The sequence below is a fragment of the Sus scrofa genome, chromosome 5 (genome assembly GCF_000003025.6).
Source record: "Sus scrofa isolate TJ Tabasco breed Duroc chromosome 5, Sscrofa11.1, whole genome shotgun sequence".
In the NCBI taxonomy this organism is placed as follows: Eukaryota; Metazoa; Chordata; class Mammalia; order Artiodactyla; family Suidae; genus Sus; species Sus scrofa.
Window position 1 is genome coordinate 30,197,249 of NC_010447.5, and position 20,738 is coordinate 30,217,986.

The window sequence follows — 20,738 nt, forward strand, 5'->3', positions numbered from 1 at the left end:
TCCTGTCCTTGTGGCCTTGGCTTTAATTGAGTGATTTTTATAGGTGAAGGCACGTATGTGTAAATAATGGCATGGGAGTTGACAACAAGGCTTCCTTGGGAAACATGAGCATGTGCTACGCCAGGTGCCAGAACTTACTTTCCTTTCCTGTGGGGAAATGTGTAGAGATGGCAAACTTGTAACATCGTTTAAAGATTGAAAATGGTTGCGTGTACAATTTGGAAAACCGTGGGACTAGATGAGCAAACAGGTGAAGTGAGAACTTCCTGATGGTTCGCATGGCTGACGAGTCCCGTGGATTCCGATGCCAGTACACACTGATGCACACAGTGTGTATTTGAAGAGAACAATGGAAAGCCCTAGAATGTGACTCTTTATCCTTTTTTACATGGCTCCATATGCTCTTAGTTCTGCAGGTCTTAGTCCTAAATGTATTCTGTGTGTATAGAGATACGTAAAAACAGAGCAAAGTGCTACAAAGCCCAAATCCTTTTCTTTCTCTTTTGTGAGTGTGTGCGCTGATACAGTGATTGCTTTGGAGTGGGGGTGTTCTGGCTTTCACATGCTATTACACTCCATATAAAGTATGATATGAGCATTGAGAATAGCAAAAAATTAATAGCTATCTAAATGCGACCCAGAGGTCAGAATGGGCTAATGCTCCCGGTGCCCAATCTCAGTTCTTGTCTGTGTCTTTATAGGAAACTTGGAAATATTTTACTTTGGACTACTCGATTTTCACCCTAGGAGGTTTTGTTGTTGTTGTTGTTTTTAGTGTCCCCATGGCTACTATATTTTATATGGGTCTGTCTGGCAGAACAGACCCTTTATGGACTTGAAATCAGATGGGGTCTCAGTGCCACTACATAAGAACATGGGCACACTATTTAATCGCCCATTTAAACAGGGGACGTCATCGATGCCCTGCTTAGGTAAGATAGTGCTCAGAAAATCACTTATTACTTTAACTGGAAACTTGCCGACTTGGGAGGTATTCTTTTTAAGGGTAACATTTAACAATAGGGAGGCAGTTAAAGAAATTACATTTGACTACCTCCTAAATGCTGCAGCTTCTGTCAGGCTTACCTTACCTACTTGTGAGCTCTTCTAATCCTCTGATGTAGGTACCTGGTCTTAATGTCACAGATGTGACGATTGTGATGTCAACTATGACGTGTCTGATGTTCACTCCTATTCAATGGGGGCACCTGGATTTGAAGTCAGATCTAATCTAGGGAGTTGCCGTCATGGCTCAGTGGAAACGACTCTGACTACTGTCCTTGAGGATTCAGGTTAGATCCCTAGCCTTGCGTAGTAGGTCGGAGATCTGGCGTGGCCCTGAGCTGTGGTGTAGGTTGCAAACAGGACTCGGATCCCGCGTTGCTGTGGCTGTGGTGCAGGCCAGCAGCTGTACCTCCAGTTCGTCCCCTAGCCTGGGAACTTCCATATGCCACAGGTGTGGCCCTAGAAAATTTTTAAAAAAGCAAAAACCAACCAAAAAAACCCCAAATCTAATTTTAAAGCTTATGATCTTTCCTACTCTTACTGTGTGCTCTCAAATACCTTGTAAAATATTTGCTACCAGGTAGATTAGTTATCTCCAACCTACAGAAATGTAGGCTGGAAGTTAGGTTTTAAGAAACCTTTGGAGTGTAGTGCTCTGCAAGCTTATAAAGGGATGGGAAATAGGCGTCTCTTGTAACCTGTGCCCACATACCCTGTGTATGCCTTTAGAGAACATAACACATCCAGAATTTTTTTTGTTTGTTAAATGAAGGGGCTGAACAAAGTGGTATCTAAAGCCCTACCAAGCTGTAGAATCCTGGTGGGGAGAGGGTTACAGGATATCCACGTGATGCAAACACCAGAGTTTCTTTGCTTCCTTCCTTCATGCAATGAATGTGTCGGGAGCACATGGTAGTCACCAAGACACTGATGCTAAACACTGTTTTTCCAAGTTCAAGAGTTGTTGTTGCTAGATTGATTTCCTTCCCTCATTAATTTTTTCAGTGTGGAATACATGTAAGAGCCTGGAGTACCAGGACTTCTTCGAGAAGGAAATAATTACACTTCCCATTTCCCATTCTTCCCCGCTCTCATGAACTCACTTCTAAAACATATTGTAAAATTAAATATACGGCTCTGAATCGAAACTTTTGGTAAAAAGGCAAAACTGTGAATGAAGACAGGCCAAGGAGAGATCACACCTTTAACATGTGATAGTTGCGAATATTCGTATAACAGGGCTGGGGATGGTCTGAAATTTCAGTTCTTGCAAATGCAGAATTCCCACCCTCTCTCCCTACACCTATACTCCCACCCTGAGATAAGCAGTTAAATACTTAGAATCAGTTATTGTCTCAATTATACATGGGTTTTGTAGCATGGAACCAAATTCCACTCTGGCGAAGAAAAACCAAATATACACTTCCACAGTATTGCATATGCTGACATATTAAAAACAAAACAAGCCCCCCAAATGTTTTGTTTGTTTTCTATTGAAAAATAATATCCTGAAGGGCGTTAAACACAGGGGGAAAAAAAAGTTAAACCCAGTGTTTTCCAATATGTAAAATTCCTGGATCTATGCTGGTTTACAAACTAAAATCCTAACTGGTTTTGCAGCCTTTGTGAAGTTTGATCACAATGATTAAATAATGTGGGTTTTAAGGAACAATGAAAACCTCCCAGATCGACGCCACACAGCACAGCTAATGTGTTTCTTCTAGACGTCGTCTCAGAAGAGGGTTTCGGTTTACATGTAATACTGGCCCCAAGACCAAGGGGCAAGTTTGCTTTTAACAAGTCCAAGTGATAATCGTGATATTTTGCCCTTTAGTTAATGGCGTGAATTTTATTTTTGAATAGACTTTTTGTAAATGGGATGCTCGGTTTAAAGTCCTCTCCTTTGCAGGGCTTTCCTCTCTCTTTGCAAGATGTGCTTTCTCTAACTTCGAGATGCAGTGAAACCCTTTTAGAAAACAACCCCTCTCTTCAACAGATTTCAGATACACCCAGATCCCATCATGGCCTCTGGAACATACAAAAGAGCCTGGTGGGGCAGGTGTTGGCCTTCGAGATCAGTAGTCTCCTGCTCTCAACCCCACCTACCAACCCCAAGCCCATTAAAAAGAATTTCTCTCTTCCATGTTTGTGTAATTTACTACTGAGTCAACTGTACAATCTTAAAGTTGCTCCCCAAAATTAAATCAGACACTGCTACTGTATTAGGGAACTTGTACTCACATAACTCAAAATGTACTAGCCATAGGGTTTCTTAAAAGCTTCATTCTCAAGGTGACAGGTGGGTGTAATGGAATATTTGCATTGACTGAAACTTCTATGAGATTGGACTAACTTGAAGGAAGACTTGCCCTTCAAGAGTTCTATCTCGTTAAGAGTGGAAGAACATTTATTGAGCACCTCATTTAAGATGAGGTCACCTCACTCCTTGGAGGAGGTGTTATCTCCATTTCATACCTGAAGCCAAATGAAGATTTTCAGGGACCTGCCCGAAGCCATAAAGCTAACACAGCAGAGCAGGGATTGGAAACTTGGCTTTCCAAATTAGAGTCTGTGTGTCTACATACCACCCTCTCTCCCTGAGACAACACTCAGAAAGAGTGTGATTCACAGGCACTCCTGGCTTTCACTTAATTCATGCCCTTATGACTGAACATAAGACAGGACCGCCAACCTCTGACAATAAATGATTCCTTTGTGGAGCCATTCAAAGTAGTAAACAATGATTCAGAGTGCCTAAATCTGAGGCTTAGGTGGAGCTGAATCATTGACAATTTGAATTAAGTAAGTATTTAAAAGTAGCAAATGCATCTACGCTGAAGGGCCAAAACATTGGAGGGTAAGGAGCCCAGGCTTCAAAGTCCAACAGAACTGGGTTCAAATCCTGGGCCTTGCCCTTCACCAGTGACCAGAGTCCTTGGCCTCACCTAAGACTTAGTTGCTCATCTGCAAAATAAGAGAAATAATACCTACCTTATAAGGCTGTTGCAAAGATTGAAATAACATGTACAAATGACTTCCTCCGGTGCCTAGGGTATTTTAAGTGCTCAGTAAATGTGAACTAACACTGTAATCTTCCAAAGTTTGGGTTCGTTCATGGCACCTGTTAAATTGTAATGCCAGGTCGGGAAACTACTATTTGGCAAGAAATCCTGTGGCTTATTTTGTCTGTCTAAGTATCTATGTTTCTATGTATGTATGAATGTATGTATGTATTTATCTGTCTGTCTATCTGTCTGTCTATCTATCTATCATCTATCTATGTATCATTTCTTTCCATCTGTTTTTACCAGGTAGACTGAAGAGAGAAAGGAGAGTCATTTGGCATAGTAGACAGTTATAACAGGTAATTTAAGTACCTTTGTACCAGCTACTTACTGGCTGCTAACCCAGGTAATAAAACCGAAAATCTGGCAGAGGTTACCTATATTTTTGTGTTTATATGGCCTTGAGATGATGCTCATATGCAGCAGACTGTGCACTAGGTTTTCTTTATCCTGAAATTATTAATATGTATTTTTATAGAAAGTGTATATGATGTGTGTGTGTTAGTGTGTTTAGGAATTGGAGTAGGGGTGATAAACACAGGGAAATTGCTTTAAAATACGAAAATTTGACTCAAAAGCAAAAAAACAACTGCAATACCAGAAGAATCTTCTGTGAAGTGAAACAATGAAACACACTTTCAAGCTAGTTAGAAATATATTCATGTCAGGTCTGTGTTAAGTGTGGAATTGTTGATAATATATATTTTTGTTATTATTTTTAGCTTCCCTAGTTTCCATCTCAGGGACAAACAGTGATGACTTCTGCCAGCTTTTTTTTTTTTTTTTTTTCTCTCTGCTTTGAGTGGACTGATTGACAGGTGACTGTTTGGGGCAAAGAATAGGAAATTAACTATGTAGAAGTATGCAAATATTTGTTTTTTTGAGCTAGAAGCCTGTGTGTTCTTACTCACATTTAGATGTGCTTTTGACTAGCAATGTAGGTGTAAACTGCTTTGTAAATTGTGAAGCAATTTATCAGTGCTAATTTTTGCAATTTTAGTTGTGATATGGAAGGACAATTATCATTTAAGAAACATTACTTTTCTAAATACTGGGAGTTCTCCCTGTGGTGCATCGGGTTAAGGATCAGGTGTTGGCACAGCTGTGGCCTAAGTCACAGCCTCTGTTCAGATTCAATCCCTGGCCTGGAAACGTCCATATGCCGTGGGTGCAGGTGAAAAGGAGGTGGGCTAAGGAGCTTAAAACATTAATTTTCGAAATACTACTTTACGTAATTATGGATATGTAGGAATAATTTCTTATTATGGATGGAGATAAGGGCAAAATGGCTTTTTAAAAGCATTTTCATGCATTTCATAGATCACTCCAGGGGAGTCTTTTAGGGTGCGTGTTGCATACATATCTGTTTACGTCATGCAATGAAAAATGGAGAAGATGAACCTTCAAGGAGAAGGAGATTGTTAAAGCAGTGTAATACCTCATCTGCAAACCAGAACTTTCTTCCCTGAAATCTGTCCCTTGGTGCAGCACTTCTAAATAATGTCAGGTAGGAAATGATACGACTTCCTTTTGCATTTTGCAGAAAGCAGAAGCCACTGGAGAAAAACGGCCAAGAGGCAGACCTAGGAAATGGGTGAGTAATAAGATAAAATTTTTGTTCTTTTTTTTTTTTTTCTTTGGTAATGAAAACTTTGTCTCTCTTTTTCTTTTTTTTAAAATGAAATGAATTCTATTTTATGAATTACACGAATTTCTTTTAACTTCCGGTTTGATGAATCTTTGAAAGGGTTAATACAAGCTCCACATTATCACAGCTCCTTAGCCTCAGGCTCCAGGAGTTTACTCTTAAAACACTTTTCTTTCCTGGGAGTGTCTCCTTTTTCTGTCTCTTATCAACATGAAAAGAGTCTCCACTCTTCCTTCACGTGGGGGTAACAATGAGATGACTTGTTCCCTGGGTTGGGTAACTAAGGTTAAAGGGTATTATGAAACCTTGGAAGTTGATTACAAATGGTGATAAAATTCAGATGAAATGTGCATGAGATAACTTTTTAACTCTTTCTTTTCATTTCTTTGTGTTGTTTCCTGGATGGCTTTGCTTTGGGTGCATCTCATTTTCTAGATGGTTTGTGTTTTCCTTTTCGCATTGCCTTTGTTAAGAATCCAGGTTTTAATTTCCAGTTGTTCTTGCTCTGCCTTATAGTCACTCCTACATACGGATGTTGTCCAGACGGTGGCTTGCATTGCAGGTGCACTTGACCTCATAGGCACACAAATCCTGTATCTTTTTGTTTTTGGTTTTTTGTTTTGGCTGCACCCACAGCCTGTGAAAGTTCCCAGGCCAGGGATTGAACCCACAAGTGTAGCAGCAACCTGAGGCTCTGCAATGACAGCACCAGATCTTTAACCAGCTGCACCACAAGGAAACTCCGATCCTATTTCTTTCTGAGGCCAAGAAGTTCACTTGATTGCTGAAGAGCTTTGCTAATTTTACCACATTAACTTTGTTCTCAATGCTGCTACAGCATCATGTTGTCCTTCTGATTTGTCTTTCCCACTGACTTAGGAGAAAGGTCCTACAAACGAATAAAACTGATTCTCAGGAAAGATAAAGACATCGTCTCTATCCAGGATTATCTTTGATGGGATCTTTGGCCTTCCTTCCAAAGGCCTTCATGCTTTGTCTTTCTCTGAAGTTCCTTTGCTGCAATGCTGGATTGCAGTTTCCTATTAGTGTTCCATTCCTCTCTCCTCTAGAATTCTGCATCCCTTTCTAGTTATACTTTCATTCAGTTTATTCATTTTGTATTTCCCCCCCCTCTGCTCAACGTGTATTGGGGTTAGATTTCTTAGCGTAAGAAAATGGGGATGATCTTTCGATTAAGAGCATCTCAGGAGTTCCCATCGTGGCACAGCGGAAATGAATTCGACTAGGAACCATGAGGTTGCCGGTTCGATCCCTGGCCTTGCTCAGTGGGTTAAGGATCCGGCGTTGCTGTGAGCTGTGGTGTAGGTTGCAGATGCGGCTGGGATCTGGCATTGCTGTGGCTGTGGCAGAGGCCGGCAGCAACAGCTCCGATTGGACCCCTAGCCTGGGAACCTCCACATGTGGTGTGTGCGACCCTAAAAAGACAAAAAGACAAACAAACAAACAAAAAGAACATCTCAGTGTTACAGTGTAACCCTAAAGTAAAAGCATTTCATTCCGTCTTCTGGGCCTGTGTTCCCACCGTGGTGCAGTGGGTTAAGAATCCGAATACAGTGGCATGGTGGTGAGGGTCTGATCCCCAGCCTGGCACAGTGGGTTAAAGATCTGCCATTGTCTCAGCTGCAGCTCAGATTCCACCTCTGGCCTAAGAACTTCCATATGCCACAGGTGCCGCCATAAAAAACCAACCAAACAACAAAAAATCTCAAACAACCTTCTGTCAATAAATGAATTCTCTCCAAACCAACCCACTAGGTGGTGATCCTCCAGACCCTGCTTGATTACCTCCAGTGTTGGGAAAATCATGACCTCTTAAGTCTGCTTCTTCTTTCCTGGAAAGCTCTGAACATTAGAAAATTCTTCCACCTGAATGCCTCTTATTTCCAATCTCTGTCTCCACGCCTCCCTCCTGGGAGGATGCAGAGTAATTGTATTACTTTTACTTGTGATAGCTCTTTAAATATGTGAAGTTATCATGCTCTTTGTTCTCTTATCTGGTTTGAATATCTCTAATCCTTTCAACTTTTTCCCATAAAGGAACATTCTTCTTATTCTCCTCTGAGTATGCTTGTCTTTTTGTCTTTTGAAATATGTTATCCAGAGCTAAGTATCATATTCCAGGTGTGGGCTCCATAACCAGTGGGTTTAATACCTCTCTTGTTGGACATATGGTTTCAGTTACCTGTTACTGCTCTTCAACCACCCCCAAACTTAATAATGTAAAAAAAAAAAAAAAAAAAAAAAAAAAGCTCATGGATTTTTGAGGTCAGGAATGCAACAGACATGGACAGGGTGCAAGAAAGGTTTGTTTCTGCTTCAAGATATCTGGGACCTTAGCTGGGAGGACTCAAGGGACTGGTGGTACCTCTCATGCTTGGCGTGGAATCTGGAGGCATCTTCATTCACAGGCCTGGTGTTTTTGCAGAGTTAGCTTAAGGTCTGGGTGCATCTGGGCATTTCCTCTGGAGCACCCACCTCCCTGGCCTTTCCAACTTGGTGGTATCGGGTAGGCAGCCTTCTGACCTGCACTCAGAGCTCCCAAAGAGAGGTTAGGAGCTCCCACATGAAAAAGCTGCAAGCCAGGCTTTTTTTGACTTAATCGCAGAAGTCAGAAAGTGCCACTTCCATTATATGCCAGTGAGCACACTGTTGACTAAGTTGGCTCTGGCATATATATCAAATGTGAGTCTGCCATTTTCTAAGCATCAGACCTTTACAAGGACATCTTATCTCATTGACCTTATCAATGAAAAAAAACAAACCTGTATAAACTTTCTTATGGACCACGAAATGAGCAAGAGTTTTCTTCGAAGTCATGAGATTAATGTTGCCGAAATGAAATGAAATAAGTGGTAAGCAAATACAATGAAAGTTAACCAGCATGACAGCTTCCATCAGGTGTGGCCTCCCACCTCCCAACTTTATTGAGATTTCATTGCCATATAACATTGTATAAGTTTAAGGAATATAACCTGTTGATTTGATGCTTATCTATTACAAAACAATTACCATAGCAGTATTAGTTACCACCTCCGCCATCTCACGTAATTACCGTTTATTTTTTTATGATGAGAATATCTAAGATCTACTCTCATAGCAACTTTCAAGTATATAATACAGTATTGTTAGCTACAATCACCATGCCAGATCCCCAGAACTTAACACTAGAAGTTTGCACACTTTGACCAATGCTTCCTCACTGTCCTCCAGCCCCTGGCAACCACCATTCTACCATCTGGTTTTATAAGTTTAGCAATTTTAGATTCCATAAATACATATCACATTTGTCTTCCTCTCTGTGACCTAGTTCTCTAAGCATGATGTCCTCAAGGTCCATCCATGCAACTGGCAGGACTTCCTTTTTTCTCTGGCGAGTAATATTCCTTTGTATAGGTATACCACCTCTCCTTCATGAACTCACCATAGGTGGACCCTTAAGTTTCATGTCTTGCCTCTGAATTGGTCTTTCTACTTTTCATCTTTTCTATGTTTGGCTCCTATCTAATGTTTGCCAGTTAACCTGTGTAGGGTTTAGTCACGTCACTACTCTTGCTAGAAACTTTGTATGGATCCACGGCTGGCCGCTGACTCGATGACAGTGTTCCCTAGCTCTTTGAGGTTCCTGTAGTTTAGACACACTTCTTTTTATGCCTTTCTTTCCCACCACCCATCCTCACACAGCTAATGTTTCAGCCAAGCTGGAATAACATATGTAGTAATTAAAGGATCTCTCTCTCTATATTTTTTCCTGAATGGATTCTTGCTTATTTGGGGAAGACCTTCATGTTGGATAAGCAGCCCATAGGTAGCACCCACAACAAAAACCCTTGCCTTTCTGGGTATAAGTGGGCCATCCTCATTGACTCTTTGGTGGTTTCTAATTTTTACTGGCTGTGAGAATGGAAACTAGTGTGTAGCAAACTGTTACAAGACCCTGATTTGTTCCCCAAAAAGAGTTGTGCTCCTTCGAAAAGGAAATAAAAGGAAATTGTGTATTTTTTTTCTAGACAGCGTGTTTCCTCTCTGCTTGTGTATATTCTGCTGGGTGAAGTGTGCAGCCAGTCACAGTAAGGCACTCGGTTCAATGGCATGCTTTCCTGGAAAGCTTGTACTAAAGAAATAAATTATTGCATTTTCCATAGGAAATGAGCCTTATACTTTACAGCAAGTTCAATTCTTTCCAACGGTGTCATTCCCTGATTTCCTTGTATTAGAAATAGAGTTTGGCACTGACAGGATTTACTAGGTGCAGGGCCTAAAAGCCAAATGGCTCCCCTTTTATTCTTCTGGGTTGTTTTGTTTTCAAGTTCTTTTGCTTTGGGAAAGACGTCTTGTACATTTCATAGTGTCAGGTAACAGTGACAGGCCTGGAAGAAGAAGATACCGACGGGCTAAGCCCGTCACCCGATGGGGTTGGGATCAGCCCGGGGTAAATTACTCCCAGGTTGATGAGCCAAAAGTATGTGGATGTAGAAGAGAAGTTTGTGCCCATCTTGCTCCTGCAGGGAATGGCATGTTGACCTGTCCAGGGAGGACCTGAACTAGATTTTGGTTAAGAGCTCTTCTGTAGTAACTAAAGGATTTCTCTCTCTCTATTTATTCCTGAGTTTGAATCCTATTGCAGAGCTATTCTGATGAGCTGCTCTGGCCTTCACTTTTTTTTTTTTTTTTTTTTTTTTTTTTTTTTTGGTATGGAGCAGGTGAGAGGTAAATGAAGGAGAGAGAAGTGAGACCTAACTTTTCTCCTGGTCTTAGAGTCAGGAGCTCAGGCTCTGGATTCAGGTGGCTTGGGTTCAAATTCTGCTCCATCACTTGACTAACTGGCATCTTGAACTGGCATTTTAAAACATAATTTTAACGTTGAGAGATATTTTTCACTGAGATAGAGTTGATGTACAATAGTATATGTTTCAGGTGTATAGCATAAGGGTTCACAATTTTTAAAGGTTACATTCCATTTATAGTTATTATAAAATCTTAGCTATATTCCCTATGTCACATGTAGAGCTTATTTTATTCACAGTTGTTTTTACTTTAATCCTTGATCCCTGTCTTACCCCTCTCTCTTTACCTGTCCCTACTGGTAGCTATTCTTTTGTTCTATCAGTGAGACTTTTTTTTTTTTTTTTTGGCCTTTCATCTTTTTAAGGCTGCACCTGCAGCATATGGGGGTTCCCAGGCTAGGGGTCTAATTGGAGCTGTAGCTGCCAGCCTACACCATAGCCACAGCAACGCAGGATCCAAGCCGCATCTGCAACCTACACCACAGCTCACGGCAATGCTGGATCCTTAGCCCACTGAGTGAGGACAAGGATCAAACCTACAACCTCATGGTTCCTCATCGGATTCGTTTCCGCTGCACCATGATGGGAACTCCAGTGAGACTTTTTTTTTTTTAATATTCATTAGTTAGTTTTATTTTTTAGATTCCACGTGTAAGTGATATCCTATAGTATTTATCTTTCTCTGTTTCACTTAGCATAATATCCTCCAAAATTTCATTCTTTTTATGGCCATATAGTAGTCCTGTGTGTGTGTGTGTGTGTGTGTGTGTGTGTACACAATATCTTCTTTACCCGTTTGTCTGTCAATGGACTAGACATTTAGGTTGTTTCCATGTCTTGGCACTTCTAAATAGTTCTGCTATGAACATGATAGTGCATGTATCTTTTTGAATTAATGTTTTCATTTTTTGGATAAATACTCAGGAGTGAAATTGCTGGGTCATAGGATAGTTCTGCTTTCCATTTTAAAGGTCCAGTTTCCTCACTTTTAAAAAAGTGGGCTATTTCTCGTATTGTTTGTTATGTGAGGATTCAATAAGGTAATGATGCAAAGGGCTTAATAAAAGGCCTAGAACATAGTAAGTGCTCAATAAATGTTAAACATTGTTATCGATTACACTGTACACTTTCCTGTAGACATCAGCTACAGCCTAAACCCTGATTACCTATAACTACCTGTAGTTACACATGGAGAGGGGTGTCACTTATGCATCAAACCACCAAGTACACATACCATTATATCTTCAATGTATCTATCCTGAATATCATCAAATTTTAGAATCACTTATAAATAATACTAAAAAACATTTTAAATCTATTTGCAGGTAAGGAAAAAACTTAAATTACAGCCTATAAGCCTTTCATCTCATGGTAGAGGTTTGATGTCGTGTTGTGTTCATCAGTTTGAAAAGTAGCATTTCTGCTGTTTGCCTCAATGAGGCAAGTGAGAGGTGTTCTTGGTGTCTCAGAACCTGTGTAGAATTCCACCAGTCAGACCTTCCTCCAATTGAAACTAGGCATTTCATATTTATTTGCATATCTCGATTTTTTACCTTAGAAAGGAGCTCATCGCCTAACTGATTTGGGGATGGAAAATACTTGGAAAAAGTTTTAGAGGGAGGCTAAGACTTAAGAATGCAGTGAAATAATGAAGATGTTAACCTTGCATGTGAAAAGCTCCATCCAGATGTTGTTTGGTGAAGCAGCTAGTGCTTCTGGAGGAAAAGAAGCAAGGACAAAACAATAAAGAATAAATCAGTGGGAACCAGAGATGTTTGTAGGTGTTTTGTTTTCAGAATATCTTTATGAGAACGGAAATTAACAACAGAAGGGAAATACTCCCCAATATGAATTAATGGTTTGTAAAGAAAGAAAATCATTCTGGAGATACTGAAATTGACCTAGAAATTGACCCAAGGTCCAGATGCTGAAGCATAACTTCAATTGGTCACTAGAACGTTACTAACAAACCCCAGCTGTTTTCTCACGTTGCTGATTCTTTTTATTTGGTAACCGAGTGTATGCAGTGTGTTAATTTAAAAACATTCATTTCCATTCCATCTCTTTTGGGGGACAGTTGTCTTTCTTTTATTAAAGAGCTCCTGCTACACAGGAAAGTGATGTAATTTCATTTGTTAGTTAAACAGTCTAGATAGGCAAAGAGAGATTTTTGTTTTGCTAAGTTTGTAGAAATCTAGAAACTAAAGTGATGATTTAAAGATCAAGTAGGAGGCACTAAATCAGAATGAAACCTATTACAACTAGACTGGTGGAAACTCTGGATTTCTTCTAAAAAAATCCCAGCATTAATGTATTGAGGAACCTGGAAATCTAATGTTGAAGTTAAAACATTAGATTTCCATTACTTTTCCCCTCCAGATGTTTGTTACTTTTTTTTTCTTTATTAGCTTTTAGCCATTTGTAATTTAACACTTGCTTTGTTTACACTGAAAATATTTCTTCAATGTTTAGAAAGGAATATCCAGTAATATGTATTGCAGATAATTGTAAATTTTTACTGGAGTCAGAGGGAAAGAAATGACTTTGATAGAACATCAAAAACTGTCTACTAATGGCGTGTGTAAAGACAAAACCATTTTCCCTCAGAAACTTGTAAAAACAACATGCTTTAAAAACTGGGAGAGCTTCCCCTAAAGCCCATATGAGTTTTTGACATGTGCTCAGTAATTAAAATATTGACTTTCTGATGCTTGCAGTGTGTTCAATATCAGTAAGCTGTATTTTCTGAAACTATCTCCTTTGCAACATTTTGCGGTAAAAATGGACTTTTATGCAAACCCTAGCAGAACTCTGTCAAGAAGAGTGACTTAAGTTAATTTTCTTTTTTAATAGCTTACTGCAAAATTCACTAAAATGATTGTTTAACATTGCAAGATTAGGAGCTTTCTTGTGGTACAGTGGGTTACGTGCCCTGTCACTGCAGCGGCTCAGGTCACTGCTATGGTGCCTGTTCCATCCCTGGCCAGGGAACTTCTGCATGCCAGGGGTGCAGCCAAAAAAAAAAAAAAAAAAGCAACATTCAATATGAAAACAGTAATACATAAGTCATACTCAGAAGGCAAGAATTGGATTTAGTATTTTGATCCAGTCTCTTTTTTGTGTCAGTATCGAAGTGCGTTCTTAATTTTGAATTCATGATCATGATATCTTTAACAAAGAGACTGATATCCAGCTCTCTTTGGTCATCCAGCTTGGCCTGACCAGCTTCTACCACATCCTGACTGTTCAAGATTATACAGACATTGGCCCTGGGGCCCACTACTCAAATGACGCTACCACATACCACAATGGCCATGGGGTCTTATTAAACTGTAATCAAGGAAGATTATGTTTTTCGCCCACTTGTGGTTGAGTGGCAGATTATAGACAAGAGGCCGTTCAAATAAATGTCCTGTTTCTCAGCCCAAAATAATCAGATCAGTAAAATCCTGGCCAAGACAGTTATCTCAATTTCACTCGAATTAAATGACATGTACTATGAAATTCAAGGACCATTTTTTTATGACAGGAAATATATTTGAGATGTTATCCATACTGCCATACACATATTTACCTATATTTCCCCAAACCTGGGTATTTATGGATGGCAGTAAATATTTCTAAAATGCCGGAAACCCTCACATCATATATAAATAAAACTAATATGCCATGTATTCTGTTTTAACTAGGTAGGATAGGTCAGACTATTCCTCCACATTTCAAGAAACACGTTTGTTTTGTTTTTAAGAGAGGAATCTGTTTTTATTTTAAGATTTTTTTTTTTTAAACCAAGGAATTCTTGATTCTAAACTCTTCTATATTGGACATAAATAGTTCACTCTTTTTGGCAAAATTTCAATCCAGCGGGATTTAATCAAGCCTCCCATTTCTTCTCTGGACTGAGATGAAGACGGTCTCGATGAGCTGGGTACTTTGGGCAGGTCGCTTTATGTACCTAGGCTTCTTCTCCCATTTAAAGGCTTGATAGGAACATGCTTTGCAGAACTAATGGCTGTCAAGCATTTGGAGTTGGAAAACACAAAAGCCTACAACCAGCTCTGTTTATGGCTGCAGACAGCTCTATTATCCAGAGACTGATTGTCGAGTTTGTAGAGGATCCCGTCTCCTGTCCCCTTTTTGCCTTTGTTTTCCCTGCTCCCTCCTGCTGCCTGCCCTTTGGCCATTTCACTGCTCATTAGCGCCTCCACCAGATGGGGGGCAGGGCCAGGAACAGGGGTCAAGTCTGGTAAAAAGCTTGGTGGGAAGGAGGCTGGGAGCCATGGCAGACATAAGGTTTTCAGATTATCTGTCAATTTGATACAACCGAGCTACCCCCAAATCCTGTCTTCAGGGGTAAATTCAGTGTGGGCCATGATAGTGGAATTTTTTTTTTCATTCATTATTTGTTCATTCTTACAATAAGTGTGATTTTTAGACGTAAAAGAACATTTTCAGGATGCTATAGGAAGCAAAGTCTCTTCTTTCTAGTTCCTTAGTATGGATGAGTGGCTGCAGATCAGGCTTGGTTTAGCAAGCTTTTGCCCCTGTTTGAAGCTGGAAGAATTGCACTGTCTCCTCTTCCATTAGACTCAGGTTGGGGAATAACATGACTTTAAATTCAGGCAAATGCAGATTGCCTTACGAAGCCAAAGTGTCCTGTCGGGGCATTAAAAGATGGTAGATAGCTCACCCTAGCTGTATGACCTTGTCATCACTCTGTGGTGTGGTTTCAGTGCATTAACCCAGAAAATGCTCTTCGAGTGTCTCTTCAAACATAGTATAGTGGAGAAGACTCAGCATGTAGGATGGACAACATGGATATAGAAGAAACTTATTTTTCATTTTTAGTTTTTGTCTTTTTAGGGCTGCACCCACAGCACATGTAGGTTCCCAGGCTAGGGGTCTAATCGGAGCTACAGCTGCCGGCCTACACCACAGCTCAGGGCAATGCCAGATCCTTAACCCACTGAGCAAGGCCAGGGATAGAACCCACAACCTCATGGTTCCTAGTCAGATTTGTTTCTGCTGTACCACAACGGGAACTCCTAGAAGAAACTTAAACTCTTTGGTTCACATGTTTGTTTGCTTGTCTCTTGCTTGGCTGGACCTTTTAAACTCTAGGGGCTCCAATTCCGAGACCCTTTGATTTTATGATTATCCATTTGTCTAAACATTTTGCAAAAAGTCCTCTGGCAATATTACGGATCCAGCCCTGTGCCAAGTCCCAGGAACGCAGAGGCCAGCAAAACAGGTGGGGGCTGCATTTGGGGTGCTTACCACCAAACAGGAAACCCAGTGCCAGCCTGTTAGATCACTACTCTGTACTTGAGAGGTTGTGAGGGCGAATTTGATTCCAGGCTTGAAGTATTTTGAGCTCTTTAGAATTTTAGTCCTTCCCCAGAACTGATTATGTTGCTTTTCCCATCCTAATAACACTCTGTTATTGTTTGAATTTAGCTACATACATCATTTATGAGTCAGTTGCACTAGTGGGCCTAGGGTTATAGTCTGCTGTTATCACTACAGCAAATAATCAGGCCAATATCAGAATATATATGCACATCTGATATTGGCCTGGTTATGTATATTGGATTATATATAGTTATAATATATGATTATGTATGTATAATATATATAATATATAATTATAATATATGATTATATATGTATAATATATATAACATATATATTATACACATATATAATTATATATGTATAATATATAATATATGATTATATATATCAAAGATATATGATTATATATTTATAATATATGTGATTATGTATTTTATTTTATATATAGCATATATAAAATCTATGTAGTATAGATTATATATGATCTATATCATATAGCTTGTAGATTGTATAACCTATAATATAGATTATTATAGATTGTGTATGATAAATCATGCATATATATGCATATGAGTTATCAAAAGAGTTCAATTTTAATTTAAAAAGACTTAAAAAGATAGGGATTAAAGCATCAGATGCAAGCTCCAAAAAGGAGGGGAAAGGGAGTCAGAAAGATGGGGATAATTCTCTCAAGCCGCCATATCAGCGTATGTCGATGTCGTTTTTTCTCTTGGTTCATGCTGACTATAATGTATGTTCATCAAATAAGTTAAAAATCACTAGGCGATTATATACTTTAATGTTTCTGAGTCGTGAGCCCATTTGTATCGAAAAACCAGCTCTTTGAGCATAGAGAGCAGATCACGCTTACCCTTAGCACGCAGGACATAGAAAGGAATTCGGCAAAACGCTTAAGAGCTCAGACTGCCTGGTGGGTTCCCTCATCGGCCTAGCAAGGCAAGTTGCTCAGTGTCACCAGCCTGCTCTCCCTGTGCATAAAACCAAGGGCAACAGGCCTTCTCATGGTGTAGGATGATTTGGGGAGAATTAAATGAGAAGCCATCAACAATTTTTATTCATCTGGAGGCAGGCACTCAAGATCATAGTCATTGATATTAGTACAGTTTCAGGACTTCCTACATGCCTGGTGACCAGAATGACCGTATTTCATTAGCGTATGAAATACATGGCCTTTCAGTTTTTATGTCTAGTGGTGAGGGTGGATTTGAATGGCACTCTCTGGCTTTTTTTTTGTTTTTTAAATTGAAAGATTTGTATTTTCAAAGCAGCCACACAAGGGTTAAAAGTACAACCTGTAGGCATCAAAGCAGTGTTGATAATAATTTTGAATTCCAGCGTACGGCTTTCCACTTACAAAGTACGCTGGGAGCCACTATCACCCAGGCCCGATGCAGACTTCGAATGCCTTGCCCTATATTAATGTTTCCATTCCCTCACTCCTGGAAATAGCATTCTGCTTTCCAAAATAGACTCCAGTGCTGTACGTTAAAAGAGGTTTTTTTGGTCACGGCTTCGGATCATCAGGAAAACAGAAGAAAGCTTTGTTGGCCAAAACATCACAAGACAATTTTCCAAGGTAGTTTTTAATTTTTGTGCTACCAAAAACTCACTTTAATTGCCCGTCTCCCATTTCCTCGGCTCCTAATTTTTAGTGTTAAGATGAAAATAACGAGAAGAGAAAAATCAGTGAAGAGTGATTTGCTTCCCTGACGTCTTTCAAGGATATTTTGAAGCACTGAAAGTGACACATAAAGCAGTGGGATTTGTAGCTAGGGATCCATTGGGGGAGAATCTAATACCCTAGGTTTACGTCACTGTAGGAATAAGGACTTCGCGGTTGGAATAACATAGGTAGCAATGGCACATAACTTAGACGGTTAAGCATTAACATTACCAATAAAGGAAGTGCGGGTCGGCCAACTTTCCAGACAATCCAAATATTTTCAGTCTTGAGGGAGCACCCTATTACAGGAAGCACCAAAGCCCAGGGAGGTGTGGAGGATCAGGTCCGCATGAGATTGTAGCTGATGACGTCTTACAAAATACCATTTGTTTTGTGGTCTTTGTATCCTTCCTGGTTCCAAATGATCGTGCTATCAGAGACGACGTGTATCACCCAGTTTGTGTCAGAAGCTAATCCTAGAGTCTAATTTTCCTTATTCCAGAATCTCAGTTCCTACATTTGCTTTCCTGCCCCTCTTCTCTCAGATGGCCCAACTTTAATGTTGTGTAAATTTCCTCATGGGTTTTGATGAAGCATTGGCAGGCCTGGGCCCACGCACAGGGGGTAGATCTGAGATGGAGCTGGAAGGTAGGAACGTGACCACCTCTGTGGTCCCGCAGTCCCTCTAGAGGCTTGATGTTCAGCGCATGGTTCGTGCCACTGGGCTGTCCTTCCTACAATGTTTGCATTCTCCTGCGCTCTTAATTTTCCCTTTCCTTAGAGGGATGTTTAATTTTTATGTCGTCCATGTGCCTGTCTTATCTTTGGACCGTATGTCTCCCACACATATTGGATGGAAATGAACGCATTCCCAACGCTAATTCTCCTCCTTGTAATTCCCTTCCGAGCAATGGTACAGAGTGTACTGATGCTCCATTTAGATTTGCCATTTAGAGGAGTTCCCGTCGTGGCACAGTGGTTAACGAATCTGACTAAGAACCACGAGGTTGTGGGTTCGATCCCTGGCCTTGCTCAGTGGGTTAAGGATCCGGCGTTGCCGTGAGCTGTGGTGTAGGTCGCAAACGAGGCTCGGATCCCACGTTGCTATAGCTGTGGCATAGGCCGGCGGCTACAGCTCCGATTCGACCCCTAGCCTGCGAACCTCCATATGCCGCGGGAGCGGCCCAAGAAATGGCAAAAAGACAAAAAAAAAAAAAAAGATTTGCCATTTAGAGTGCTCATTTCCAGGCTATCAAACCAAAACCATGTTTTTCTTTAGTCCTACTCTTCTTCCAGGGGTAACTTACTTCTTTTGTGGACGTTAAAATCGATCAGTGAATCATCTGGGGCTTAGGATTTCGTGCGTTGCTCTGCATGCTATGTAGACAGTTGATGAACTACACGAAATCATTCAAACTCCATAATTTCATAAAGAATAAAATGGTGGCTTTTGTCTAATAGACAATTGTAATCTGCTTTGCTGTGAAATCACTGATCTCAGGTAGAGATCACTTGGGACCCTTTTTAGTAGTTATAGGCACACAGTTTCTCTATTATGTCACTTGCATGGTCGAAACCTCTTTGGGGTTCCTTTGTTTTCACAGGGAACTAGTTCAGGTCACACTCATTGGTACCACGTGGTTTTCTGCCGCATTTATGTACGTCAGGGGATTAATGGGATGTACATTAACGTGTACATAAATTGTGTAGTGTGAAGGGCTTGCCCGTACATGGCCACAGTATGAAGAATTCCCTGAAAAAAAATTTCCAGAAAAAAAGAGTTTTCTGCTCGAGATTCCTAAAACGTGGTATGTATTCAGCTACAATTTGCTCTTGTTTTAAGTACTGTGTTACAGTCAGATTTTAGATCCCTGTTTGACAAGCCGACAGTTTCTATCCAGAAGGCAAACAACGTTTTTGCATCTGTGTGAAAATGGAGGTGTCTTATTTTGTGGTTTGATCGGTATGCATTTTTTTGAGTCCGAGGAAAATGTCTAGATTGATTTACTTACAGTCTTGAAAGTATCTTCGGTGGAAAATTTTTATATACACGAACAAGCCGTCTAGAAAGGCGATTTCATGAGTACCCTGGTAATGGTGCGCCGGTTTAATCACCCCGCCTGTGACAGGAGGGTCTTAAGACATTCAACCTAAATTTCTCCTTATACGGTTTTCAGCTCATTTCCTCTTGTCTTGTTCTTAATGGTGACGGAGAACATCTGGTTTGTCCGTTTGCAAAATAAACCTTCCTACTTGGGGCAGCGGAGCGTATACACACGTTGGGTCCTAACAGATCTGGGTTTGAGTCTGGGCCTTATCACTCACTACCCTTAGGCCATTGTTCCTTCTCGGGGCCTATGTTTCTTCTTTGATAAAATGAGCCTGATAATTCTTCCTTTGTAGTTTTTGCCTCAGGTGTCCAGTTCCTGGTAAAGGCTCACAGTGTAGTGTATCATTCTTGTTAAAACGTGTGAGAATTTATTAATTCAGGATTTCCTTTTTGCACAATGACATTCCCAGATCTTGCTAATGATGTCCTTTTGTTCCAACTCACTAATCATGGTTCTAAATGAGACTTCAGATGTTATGGCAGACGGAGCACTGGGTTTGCAATGAAAGGCCTCTGACTTGTGTTCTGACTTAATGAATTTCTAGTTAGATGACCTTGGAAAAGTCCCTTACCATCCTTGAGCCTGCTTTCTCATATATAAGATGGGGATGAGAACGATCATATTATCTGTACCTTCCTCTCTGAGTTAGAGTGAGAATAGCAGAGAAAAGTAATTGATAAGTGGCAAAGCATCACACAATCCTAAGATGACACCAGTAAATAGAATCCGCAGTTACTATTTATTACTTTACAGTAGGGTGAATCAAATTGGTCTTGTGGCATTCCCACTGTGGCTCAGTGGTAACAAACCGCCTAGTACCCATGAGGTTGCAGGTTCAATCCCTGCCCCTGCTGAGCGGGTTAAGGATCCAGCGTTGCCATGAGCTGTGGGGTAGATCACAGACGCAGCTCGGAGCTGGTGTCACTGTGGCTGTGGTGTAGGCCGGGAGCTGTAGCTTCGATTTGACCCCTAGCCTTGGAACTTCCATAGGCTGCAGGGGGCGGCCCTGAAAAGAAAAGAAAAAAAAAAAAGAAATTGGCCTGTTATATATATAACTTTAAAAAT

General features: G+C 40.4%; 1 protein-coding gene and 1 long non-coding RNA gene across 5 annotated transcripts in view; one reads left to right on the forward strand and one right to left on the reverse strand.

Moving 5' to 3' along the window:
* The window catches only part of LOC106507220, a 102,517-nt gene that overhangs the window by 49,703 nt on the left and 32,076 nt on the right, over positions 1-20,738 (reverse strand). The gene's annotated exons all lie outside the window — the stretch shown is intronic.
* The window catches only part of HMGA2 (high mobility group AT-hook 2), a 141,115-nt gene that overhangs the window by 8,728 nt on the left and 111,649 nt on the right, over positions 1-20,738 (forward strand). Inside the window, exon 3 of one of the 2 annotated variants that reach the window (XM_005663957.3) lies at positions 5,614-5,664. In XM_005663957.3, the coding sequence (XP_005664014.1) occupies positions 5,614-5,664 (51 nt within the window). Of the gene's footprint in view, positions 1-5,613; positions 5,804-20,738 lie in introns of those variants that run through there. The other variant, XM_021091958.1, reaches the window with a different exon arrangement.